The following is a 12,633-nucleotide window of genomic DNA, read 5'->3' on the forward strand; positions in this document are numbered from 1 at the left end:
TGGTGTATTGTCCCCCTGCAGGGGAGAGTGCGGTAGTCAATTGATTGGGATGGCATAGAGAGTGGACATTTGCCTACAGGGTATTGTGGACTTATTCGGGGGCGGTGTGTGAGCACTTTGATGGTTGGAGGGGGGAGAAGTAGTGGCTCCCATTATGTGCTGCTCTTTGCCGTCCTGGCAGGCACTCTTGTACATGCCCGGGTTTGGGGGCGTGCCGGAGTGGCCCCTCAGTGCTGCTGGTTTTATGTTTTATTACTGTTTTATTTCCTATTATGTCTTTTGGTTTTATATGCTTACTCAATGTTCTATATATGCATACCGGTACTAAAAATGACACCTATCCATGTCGAGCTCGGGAGGGCTGAGATCCGGGGGCTCCCTCCGACCTGTTTATCCACCCACCCAAGTAGGACGGCGCTTTAAACCCAGTGTATTTCTGGTAAGTGCCATAGCACAACTGTGCTATTTTAGTACCGTATATACTCGAGTATAGGCCGACCCGAATATAAGCCGAGGCCCCCAATTTACCCCCAAAAAAACTGGCAAACTTATTGACTCGTGTATAAGCCGAGGGTGAGACATGCCTGTCCATCCCTGTGTGTGTGTCCGTCCATCCCTGTGTGTCCGTCCATCCCTGTGTGTCCGTCCATCCCTGTGTGTCCGTCCATCCATCCCTGTGTGTGTGTGTGTCCATCCATCCATCCATCCCTGTGTGTGTGTGTCTCCATCCATCCATCCATCCATCCCTGTGTGTGTGTGTCTCCATCCATCCATCCATCCATCCCTGTGTGTGTGTGTCTCCATCCATCCATCCATCCATCCCTGTGTGTGTGTGTGTCTCCATCCATCCATCCATCCGTGTGTGTGTGTCTCCATCCGTGTGTGTGTGTGTGTGTGTGTGTGTGTGTGTGTGTGTGTGTGTGTGTCCAGCCTACCTGTGTCCCGAGCCTTTGTCCCGAGCCTCCGTCCCGTGTCGTGCCTTGCCTTCGTCCCGTCCCGTCCCGTGCCGTGCCGTGCCTTGCCTTGCCTCCGTCCCGTGCCCTCTTCGTCGGCGGCCATTGTAAAATTCAAAAGCCGCGCCTCCTCCTTCGCCTGTGATAGGCGGAACACTGAATTTCCCAGCAGCCTGTGTTCCGCCTATCACGGACGTCGTATCATCCTCGTCCGTAGTACGAGGATGAGCGGATGCCCGTGATAGGCGGAACACAGGCTGCTGGGAAATTCAGTGTTCCGCCTATCACAGGCGAAGGCGGAGCCGGAGGCGCGGCTTTTGAATCAGAATGGCCGCTGTCTGTCTGCTCGACACGCTGATCGAGCGGGCAGACAGCGATGACTCGAGTATAAGCCGAGGGGGGCACTTTCAGCCTCAAAAAAGAGGCTGAAAATCTCGGCTTATACTCGAGTATATACGGTACATCTTTTACGTGAGGGCACGTCTTTCCTCTATTTTTCCTTGGGAAGTAAGGCCCTGTTATCCCCCCTCCCCACCGCCCCCTCTCTTCCCACAGTCCGTTTTCCCTCATTTTTAGTCTCTGCCCCCGTTCCTTACCGTTTACCTGTCTGGTCTGCACTTTCTCTACTTTTCTTGACGTCTTCTTCCGCCCCTCCAAGGCGCGATGGCAGGCTCCATTAAGTTAATTTCACTGAATGTCAAGGGAGTGAACTCCCCTGAAAAGCGGCGGATCCTCCAGCGGGAACTGAAGACCTCTTCCACGGATGTGGCGTTCATCCAAGAAACCCATTTTAAAACCACTGGTCTCCCATTTTTACGATCACGTTCCTTCCCCCAGGTCTATCATTCTACTAACCCTTCCTCTAAGACTAAGGGGGTCTCAATTCTGATCTCTGACAGGATCCATTAGGCCCTCCGTGATTCATTGGTGGACCCTGAGGGCCGCTATCTTTTCCTTAAGGGCCACATTGGGGAGCTCCTTTTTACTTTTGCTACTATGCCCCCAACGATCACCAGGATGTGTTCCATAAAAACACTCCACAAACTAAGTGACTTTCTGGAGGGCCAGTAGATCCTGGGTGGGGATTTTAATATCCCCCTCTCCCCATCGGTTGACACTTCTACCTCCTACTCTTCTGTCCCTGTCTCGTCTAGAAAACGGATAACTAAATACCTATTGATTCACCAGTTGGTGGATGTATGGCGCCTGCAACACTCCGGGGAGCGGGATTACTCTTTTTACTCTCCCCCTCACAAATCATACTCACGGATAGACTTCTTTCTAATTCCAGATGACCAGCTGCACCTGGTGAGTTCTTCCTCTATTGGTCATATTACTTGGTCTGACCATGCCCCAGTAGCCATTATCTACACGTTTTCTAGGAACCCCTCGCCCAGGTCTTTATTCTGGCGCCTTAATGAGAGTCTCCTCCAAATGCCGGAAGTCTTGACAGATGTGACTAGGGAGCTGGATCTCTACTTCCAGGAAAATGAAACGCAGGACTCCGACCCGGGGATAATATGGGAAGCACACAAATCTGTTCTCCGTGGGGTACTTATCAAACATGGGGCACGTATCAAACTTTCGCGGAATGAACAACTGACCAAATCGTTTCGGGATCTTGCCCGAATTGAGGCGCAACACAAGAATGCTCCCTCACGGCCCTTGGAGATTGAATTGGGGACGCTCCGTAACCAGATTACCGACTTACTCCATTATAAAGCCAAAGCATTACTCCAGTTCTGCTGTAAACTGACATACAAGTCGGGGGACAAATGTGGGAAATTCCTGGCCAGGTCAGTTAGGGAGTTGAAATCTGCCTCTTACATACCGCAGATGACAGATGAGAATGGCCAAAAGGTCTTGACACAGACACAGATAGCCAAAGTCTTTGGGAAATGTTATTCTGATCTCTACAACCTACCAGACTCGGGGGCCGGACAGGCTGATCTAGACAGATATGTAGCCGGTGCTGGTCTACCAACGCTTTCACTGGAATCATGGGAGCTCTTGGACGAGCCAATTTGAAAACGGGCAAGGCCCCGAGCCCGGATGGGTATACTGCGCAATACTATAAGACCTTTCTCCCTATTCTCGGCCCACGTTTGGTGAATTTATTCAATGCTTTGAGCTCAAGTGGGGATTTTCCTTTGGACACACTTAGAGCCCATATCTCACTGATCCCTAAGGAGGACAAAGATCCAGGATTATGCGGGAGTTACAGACCCATCTCCCTGCTAAATTTGGACATGAAATTATTCTCTAAAATCCTCGCCACGCGACTGGCTCATCACTTGCAGTCCCTCATACACGTTGACCAGGTGGGTTTTATCCCCTCCAGGGAGGCTAGGGATAACACCATTAAAGTACTTACTTTGGTGCACAAGGCAAAATCATCGAACACCCCGTGCCTCTTTGTGAATATTGATGCTGAGAAAGCCTTTGATAGGGTCAACTGGCCTTTTATGTTTTCAGTCCTCCGCCATATAGGTCTGGGTGACCGGATGACCACATGGATCAGCAAAATATACTCGCGACCCTCCACTCAAATCAAGGCGAATGGGGTGCTTTCTTCTCCCATAAATATTGGGAATGGGACCAGACAGGGTTGCCTCTTGTCCCCTCTTTTGTTTGCACTGTCCTTAGAACCCTTTCTATCCACAATTCGGTGAAACTTATGGAAGGCTTATGGAAGGCTTTCTCACTTGAAGATAAACTTCTCGAAATCGGAGTCCATGGGGGTGGCTATCCCTCCGCACACGTTTTTAGACCGTTTTTAGACCTGCAATCCAATTTCCATTTTAAATGGACACACACGGCCCTTAAGTACTTTGGCACTTACATCCACCAGACATTGCGAACACGTTTATGCTGAACTTCCCTCCCCTGACCGCTAGGACACGCACCCTGCTTCACAAGTGGCACTCTGGCCTTCACTCTTGGTTCGGGAGATGCAACCTAATTAAAATCAATATACTTCCTAAGTTTACCTACCTTTTCCAGGCTCTCCCCATCCGGATCCCTGCCCCGTTCTTTAAACAAGCGCAATCCTTGCTTACTCAGTTCGTATGGGCCCACAAAAAAACAGACTTCGGTGGTCACAGTTGACTATCTAAACAGCAAGGGGGGTTGGCTCTACCTGATCTGCGGCGCTACTATCTGGCCTCACATCTGGGTCGTATCTTGGATTGGAATCACAACAGCCTTGCTAAGCTGTGGGTTCAACTTGAACAATCTCAATCCCGCTTTCCACTAAGGAGTGCTATATGGTGCTATCAGGCTTTACCCTCAGAATTGAAATCGCATCCTACCATAGGAGCTTCTCTGAAAGTCGGTTATCTGATTGCTTCCCAGAACATACTCACGTCTTTGACCTCCCCTTTGTACCCTATACTGGGTCACCCACACTTTGAACCGGGGACTCATTCAGGGGACTACAAATCGCTTAGGGACTTCAACGTAGACCACGCGTCTAAATTCGTCATTGATGGGGGGTGGCCCTCTATCACTTCCCTAACTGACCAAACAGGTCTGTATCGACTATCTTTTTGGAGGGCGGCGCAACTACACCATTTTCTTCATTCCATTCCCAACCCTCAGGCTTTCGCCTGCCCTCAGACGGAGTTTGAGACTCTGTGTGGGAGCGAAGGCCCCCTGGCCCACATCCACTCTCAAACCTACGCTCTCTTGAATAGGCCACCAGATCACCATCATTTGACCTGTCTGTCCAAATGGGAACGGGATTTTGGTCGTTCGTTCTCCCTGACACAAAGACAACGCATTATCACCTTGGCTCTCACAACCTCGTTGTGCACTAAGATACAGGAGTCGAACTTTAAACTCCTCAATAGGTGGTATTTGACCCCAACAAAACTGCACAAATACTTTCCTTCCACTTCCGACAGATGCTGGAGGTGTGGAGAGGAAGAGGGCACATTGCTCCACATTTTTTGGTCATGCCCCAGCTTGACGGACTTCTGGACAGAGGTCCGCCACATAATACAAACGTTCACGGAATTTCCCATCCCGGAGAACCCGGCTTTCTTCCTTCTGCATCACTCACGGATGCCCATTAAGCAGTATAAAAAAAATCACTTTTGCGGCATTTGATAAATGCGGCGAAATCTTGCATTCCTCTCTACTGGAAACAGCATACCCCTCCTTCTGTTGTGCACTGGATTAGGAAAATAGAGGACATAAAAAAAAAAATGGAAGACCTGATTCTGACGTCTCAGAATAAACAAGAAACTTTCAAACGGATGTGGGACAATTGGAATGCCTTTATATTCTCGCTGGAGGTCCGTCGCTTGCTAGCATCATAGTAACGTGGACTGCCATTGCGTCCCGCCCTGTTTCTTTCAGTCCCGATTTTCACTCTTTCCAAAGGGGAGGAGGGGTGGCGGGGGAGAAGAGGAGGGGAGGGAGGCAGGCAGAAGAGAAAAGGGGTGAAAGAACAGAAAGAGGGGAAAGAAACAGGGCGGGACGCAATGGCAGTCCACAAGTAATATTTTTGCTAACACGAACAGTTTTGCTAACACGGTTACTTTTAAAACACTAATTTCCTGTGATATGTATAGATATGTAAGCCTATACAGCTTTACTTTGTTTTACTATGTACCATGGGGACTGTCTTCCCCTGTTTGGAGTTGAATAAAATTATATTTGAAAAAAAAAACATGCATAACAAATGCCCAATATGTTAGACAATATTATAGGTAACTATCGCACAAAGACATTCCTCGATGTTTCAGACATAAACGTGGGACATTTTTTTGACATTTAAGCAATGTCCGGTTATACAACTTTCAAGGTACATTATACTCTTATAGTCCCTCCTCCCAATTTCTCCACACAATGATGTACATAGTAGGTGAGGTAAAAAAAAGACACAAGTCCATCAAGTCCAACCTATGTGTGTGATTGCATGTCAGTATTACCTTGTATATCCCTGCAATGGAAGAGGGGGCAACTGAATAAAGTGAAATGTTTGTTCAGGACAGCATAACGCAAAATAAGTGACACTTTCAAAAATAAACAAATATAGACAGTAGTTTCAAATTCTTAGTAAGGCAGAATTAAAGTTCCATTAGGCAATGAAGTCCAGTGTTTAAGAGTGGAGTCTTTGCAGTTACCAGAGGGTATGAAGAGGAGTCAGGTGGGAAAATCGCAGACAGGTAGAGTGACTTTTTGTTGCAGGGAAGATCAGTGCAGTTACCAGAGGGTATGAAGTGGAGTCATCTATATATTGAGAGACACCTTAATATCGGATATACTGAGAGCGAGAGACCCATTATTATGGAATATATACGAAGATCCCCTAGGATATCCCCTGGATATACTGAGAGACCCACAATTTTATTATAGGGGTTCTCCCAGTATATCCCATAATAGGGGTCCCTCAGTATATATCCCATATAAGTTGGGGGGGGGGGTCTCTCTCACTCAGTATATCCCATAACAAGAAGCCTCTCAGTACATCCCTTAGGGTGTCTCTCACAGTATAACCCATAATATGCCTCTATTATGGGATATACTGTGAGAATGTGTTCAAGCAAGTGGAATAAAGGAGATGGAGTGGATGAAGTCTATAAGGGGCAGGGCTTCTGAGATGTGAGAGTAGTCAATAAGGAAGGATGGGGTCTGGCGCCCCACCATCTTAAAACTTCACAGGCCACCCCTGAGTTCAGGAGCTTAAAAAGAGTGTGTACCCAGTACACTGAAAGGGAAAAGGAAACTATGGGGGTTATTTACGAAAAGGCAAATCCACTTTGCACTGCAAGTGCACTGAAAGTGCAGTCACTCTAAATCTAAGGGGTAGATCTGAAATGAGTGGAAGCTCTGCTGATTTTATCATCCAATCATATGCAAGCTAAAATGCTGTATTTTTATTTTCCTAGCATGTCCCCCTCGGACTTTACTTCCAAGTGCACTTGCAGTGCAAAGTGGATTTTCTTTTAGTATCCCCCTATGTCTAAAGTGGATAGAAGAGCCAGCTACAGAAAGGTGCTGCTTTTACAAAGGTAAACAAGTGGAAAATGATGACACTTGGGGGAGGGGAGATGAGGGCAGAGGAGAGAGGCAATAGTGAGATGTGGATGGATGACTGCACTCTGTACCTAGTGCTTTTAAACTCACAACACCCTCCTGAACCCTGCACTCTGTACACAACACACTCCTGAACCCTGCACTCTGTACACAACACACTCCTGAACCCTGAACTCTGTACACAACACACTTCTGAACCCTGCACAGAAAACACTCCTGAACCCTGCACAGAAAACACTCCTGAACCCTGCACAGAAAACACTCCTGAACCCTGCACTCTGTACACAACACACTCCAGAACTCTACTCCCTATGCAAAAGGCACTCCAGAAACCTGCAGTCTGTACCTTGTGCTCTCCTGAGCCCTGCACTCTGTAAATAAAGCACTCCAGAAACCTACTCCCTGTGCATATCAGATTCCTGAACAAAGGCACAGAGGACATAGCACACCCTTGAACTCTGTATGTAATGCATTTCTTAATCCTTTCACACTTTGCCTAATGCACACTTTCATAGTTTGTGCAAAAACATTTGTAATGGAAGCTTTTTCTTTTTTTGTGGCATAGCAATCAAAGCATATTTTAGAGGTACAGGGAAACCTGGGTTTTGTTTAACCATGCCCATTAAGCCCCTCCACTGTTAAGAGTTTAACCACACCCACTTTTGCCACAGTGCAGAGCGTTGTCAGTCCTCCTTCAAGTGTCCCTCATTCTGAAGTTTGGGAGGTATGCCTCCCTCATTCTCAGGCTTCACAGGCCCCTCCCCCATCCTCAATCTGCATAGTTGCACCCCCCAATCTGTTGAGTGCTCTCAACATATTGTATGTGTGTTGTTCTGCACTGTCTCTCTATGTAGGGGTATAAATCTTTGTAGAGCCATCTTTGAGTCCACATATCAGAACTACCTCCCTGATGACTGGCAATCTGCTAATTTGTGAAGGATTATCCAAAAAGCAGCTGGACAGGTTCATATCACACGTACAATTGTTGAAGCAGAAGCAGGGAGGTGACTGCAGTACAGACTCTCTTCTACAGCAAGCAGCATAGTTATGACATCACTGCAAATCTCCTGAGACAAAAACATTTCATTCCAAATCTCAGAAAACATGTAGAGGGAGCTGTGCTCACACAGCAGATATACAGTTATGAGGCTGTAGGCATAGGAGTGCCAAGGTACCCTAAAATACCAGGAAGTACACTGTAATTTCAAGAAGAATTCAGACAGAATGTATATTATGGTTACATACAATTACCATTTAAAGCTGTTGCCTATAAGATAACAAATCTTCACATTTTGACTTTAGGTCCACTTTTAGGGATTGCATTCACATGCTCATATCAACCTGCAAAATAGTCATTACTCTATACTAGCAAATCTTGGCACCCCAGATGTTTTGGAACTACATTTTCCATGATGCTCATGCACTCTGCAGTGTAGTTGAGCATCATGGCAAATGTGTGTAGCACTGACCCCCTAAGGAGCTGCTGAATTTGTTTGGGCCTGTACTCTGCTAGTGAACCCCCACTGACCTGGCTCAGTCCCCTTGACACAGCTGTGGTGCAATCTTGATGTGGAACTAATGGTGAAGGATAACACCACAATATGCAATATAATAACAGTATGCCTTTGTTATTACCTGGGTATTCCGATGGCTCCACCTGCTGCTGAAAAAGGAACAACACTCCACACCAAAGTACTTAACTAGAAACCTAGTTTTACTGGAACTTGCATTGAGTAAAGTAAAATGGTAATTACAATATTTGCACTGTCACATAAACATAATGTAACAGTACAGTAGGTATACACAACACAATACCTGTACAGTTGTCTTAAATGACCCCTTTAAGACAACGTGGCTCCAATAGGAACTAGTGCTCAGAGGGACTACACCTTACTCTGGGCACCTTCCCACTTCCAGCACACCCTGGTTGCTACAGAAATTCAAGGTTAATAGTGAATTGCAACACAATCCCTAGGGAGCACCCCTTCTTTAATAAAATGCAAGGCCTTGCAATAAAGGATGCAGTATTATCTTCTTTCTTCTGCTAGCTATTTGTATTGTGACAATTTGTAATCCAACAGTGGAACAACAAGGGTTAACGTGAGATGAATATCAGAACTGTTCCTTTAGTGTGATACACCTGTAGTTTCTTTGAAATAACACAGTGCTAATAGTATTGTAAAGAATAGGCTTGAGGCCTGCTTAACTAAGTCTGTCTATTAGAGTCTCCTCCGTGGGACTACAGTTCCCAGCAATACTGTGTTAAAGTCTAGGTGTATGCAAGCGTGTTAGGAAACTGTGTGCAACCGCCCTCTCACCAAACCGGGTCTGAAGAATAAGTCAGCTCTACTCTGCTGGTCTCAGTCTTGCTTCTAGCCTGCTGGTTCCGTCACACCACTCTGCTTCACAAGGTCACCAGGAGCTCTCAGTTACCTCCATCAGGGTGCCTCTGGATCCTTCCTGATCCGACCACACTGCTGTCCCAGCACGCTGTGGTGTGAAGTCCTCATCTGGCTTTAGATTGTTGCTCCGCAGGCTGCAGTTCTCTGGAGACCTCCTCACAGGTCCTCACCGGCAGGCCATGTGTCCTGAAGAGAAATAAAATGGCCGTGTGTGTCCTTTTATAGCCTACCCAGCATGCAGTTCAGTGCAGGGTGATCATGGGTATGTCACCTGGCATTCTGGGTAGATCGGTCACAGCAAAAATGTAAACAACAGTCACTTCCGGTCCTTTGTTCAGTGCTCTAGAAAAGGAAAATCATCCAAGTCCATTTCCTGTTTTTGGCCACTAGGTGGCACCAAAAACTAAGTTATAACATTGTCCATAGACTTCCATTATAAAGCATTAATAGGCAAAAAATATCAGGGCTACATTTAGTTCCAAAACATCTGGGGTGCCAAAGTTCACCATCACTGCTCTATACTTTATAGAAACTTTTCACTGCTCTTTTGGGTGTACTTTATGTAAATCAGTCTTGCGCAGCGAGTCAAATTATACTGTTAAGTGGTAGACTTTTTGAAGATATACTGAAACAATTTACTCACAAATGTTTACATTTAATCATATGGATTTCTTACTTTTTCCCAGTATACTTACTTTGCTGTGACTCAGCATTATTATTCTCACAAGAATAACATTAATATGGGCCCCCAATGACTCATCATGGTAAATTTCATTCACCTGTAAAACAATGTAAATTGAGATCAAAGAGAAGTTTCATGAAAAACATATTGCGGGAAACAATGTTTTTTTTCCTTTTTTTTTATATTGTGTCATTTTAATCCTTTTCACTACTTTAATTGTTTAATTGTCAAAAAACATTTTGACAAGCGTCAGTCATGTCGATCACCATACTTTCACCAGTTGTAACACATTGCGCCACATTGCACAAGTACAGTATTATACTTAACTGTATATGTGCTTGTTAAGTGATGTTAAAGCCCCATTCACACGTGTGAGATTTGTCATGTGACTTTGGACCCCAATGAGTATCATTCATATCTGTGTGACTTAAAGTCGCACCAGTGTGCTGGGGGTGCTATGCAGGTGACGGAAGGAAAAAGCGTGGGATCAATGTGGCGTGCAGCGTGCCAGAAAATTTGAGACCCGAAATGTGGGTGTGGCCAAACGTGGGTGATTCTTCCCAATTTATAGCTTATAGTGTGCCACCTTTCCCTCTTTGTATAGGCAAAATAGGGTCTGGAGGTACACTGAAGAGATTGTAAAACAAGCTCCATTGAGGCCAGAAATTAAAATCCCCAGCATATGTAAGGACAGCAATGATAACCCCTAGCAAGGTGTCACGGGAATAATAACCTCAAATCAGTGGGGTAATTCAGTATATTAATTTAACAGCCACAAAACAGCAAGAGAACCATCTAAAAACTAAGTCACACACTGAAAACAGGCAATGCAGACACACTATCTCATACCAGAGCTAGATGCTCTTCCACTTGCTCTTTGCACCACAACCAACCACTCTGCTGATATCAATATGCCAACGTTGGCATTACTGGCAGCCCTGAGGCCCGGCAGCCTGCAAGTACTATAAACTAGATGTCAGGAGCTGCAGGATTGCTTATTAGCTAGAAAAAGTTAAATACAGACTCTCACTATGGTGCATTGGTATTGCTAGGCTTGTGAAAGACACAGGGCATCCAGTGGCACAAAAAAAAAGTAAAATGCTATGGTGAGCAGTTTGCATGTACAGATACCATCCAACAGTGGGAATGGCTTACAAGGAATTGGTTAAATAGAATCTGAGCCTACTTGCTAGATACTGTATACTACACACATGTAACAACATTTGTACCCACAAACATGTTTTAATTACTGTACTGGGTGCCATACTGTCTCTATACAAGTATTTTAACCACTTAAGCCCTGGACCATTTGATTGGCCAAAGACCAGAGGACTTTTTACAATTTGGCACTGCACTGCTTTAACTGGTAATTGCATGGTCATGCAATGTTGTACCCAAACTAAATTTGCGCCCTTTTTTCCCACAAATAGCGCTTTCTTTTGATGGTATTTGATTGCCTTCGCGATTTTTATTTTTTGCGATATAAACGGAAAAAGACCAAGAATGTTGAAAAAAAATGATATGTTCTACTTTTTTGTTATAAGAAAAATCCAATAAACTCAATTTTAGTCATACTTTAAGGCCAAAATGTATTTAGCTACAGGTCTTTGGTAAAAAAAAGTAAATAAGTGTATATTTATTGGTTTGCGCAAAAGTTATAGCGTCTACAACTAGGGTACATTTTCTGGAATTTACGCAGCTTTTAGTTTATGACTGCCTATGTTATTTCTTGAGGTGCTAAAATGGCAGGGCAGTACACCCCCCCCCCCCCAAATGTCCCAATTTTGGAAAGTAGACACCCTAAGTAAATTGTTAAGAGGCATGTTGAGCCCATTGAATATTAGAATTTTTTTGTCCCAAGTGATTGAATGACAAAAAAAAAAAAAAAAAAAATTGTCACTAAATGATATATTGCACACATATGCCATGGTTATATGTGGAATTGCACCCGAAAATACATTTAGCTGCTTCTCCTGAGAATGAGGATACCGCATGTGTGGGACTTTTTGGAAGCCTAGTTGCGTACAGGACCCCGAAAACCAAGCACAGCCTTCAGGATTTCTAAGGGTGTACATTTTTTATTTCACTCCTCACTACCTATCACAGTTTTGTAGGCCATAAAATGCCAATATTATGGCAAATAGCATGGAGTGTCTACTTTCCAAATTACCCCAATTTGGAAAGTAGACACCCCAAGCTATTTGCCAAGAGGCATTGTGAGTATTTTGCAGCTATTTGTTTTTGAAAATGAAGTAAAGAAAAATTAATTTTTAAAAATTTTCAAAACTTTGTGACAAAAAACAAGATCTGCAAAATACTCACCATACCTCTAAGCGAATAGCTTGGGGTGTGATAGGCAGTGAGGAGTGAAATCAAAATTTTACACTCTTAGAAAGCCTGAAGGCAGTGCTTGGTTTTCGGGGTCCCGTACACAACCAGACTCCGAAAAAGTCTCACACATGTGGTATCCCCATAATCAGGAGAAGCAACAGACTGTATTTTTTATGGTGTAATTTCACATATGCCCATGGCATGTTTGAGCAATATATCA

General features: G+C 44.9%; 1 protein-coding gene across 4 annotated transcripts in view; it reads right to left on the minus strand.

The window, feature by feature from the left end:
* Window positions 1-12,633, minus strand: part of LOC143964080 (A disintegrin and metalloproteinase with thrombospondin motifs 2-like) — a 1,751,863-nt gene that overhangs the window by 1,334,590 nt on the left and 404,640 nt on the right. For all 4 annotated transcript variants that reach the window (XM_077473787.1, XM_077473788.1, XM_077473790.1 and 1 more), the window contains exon 5: window positions 10,096-10,179. In XM_077473787.1, coding sequence (XP_077329913.1) covers window positions 10,096-10,179 — 84 coding nt within the window. The remainder of the gene's footprint in view (window positions 1-10,095; window positions 10,180-12,633) is intronic.

The sequence above is a fragment of the Lithobates pipiens genome, unplaced genomic scaffold (assembly GCF_037356315.1).
Source record: "Lithobates pipiens isolate NorthernLeopardFrog02 unplaced genomic scaffold, aLitPip1_a1.2 Scaffold_8, whole genome shotgun sequence".
NCBI lineage: Eukaryota > Metazoa > Chordata > Amphibia > Anura > Ranidae > Lithobates > Lithobates pipiens.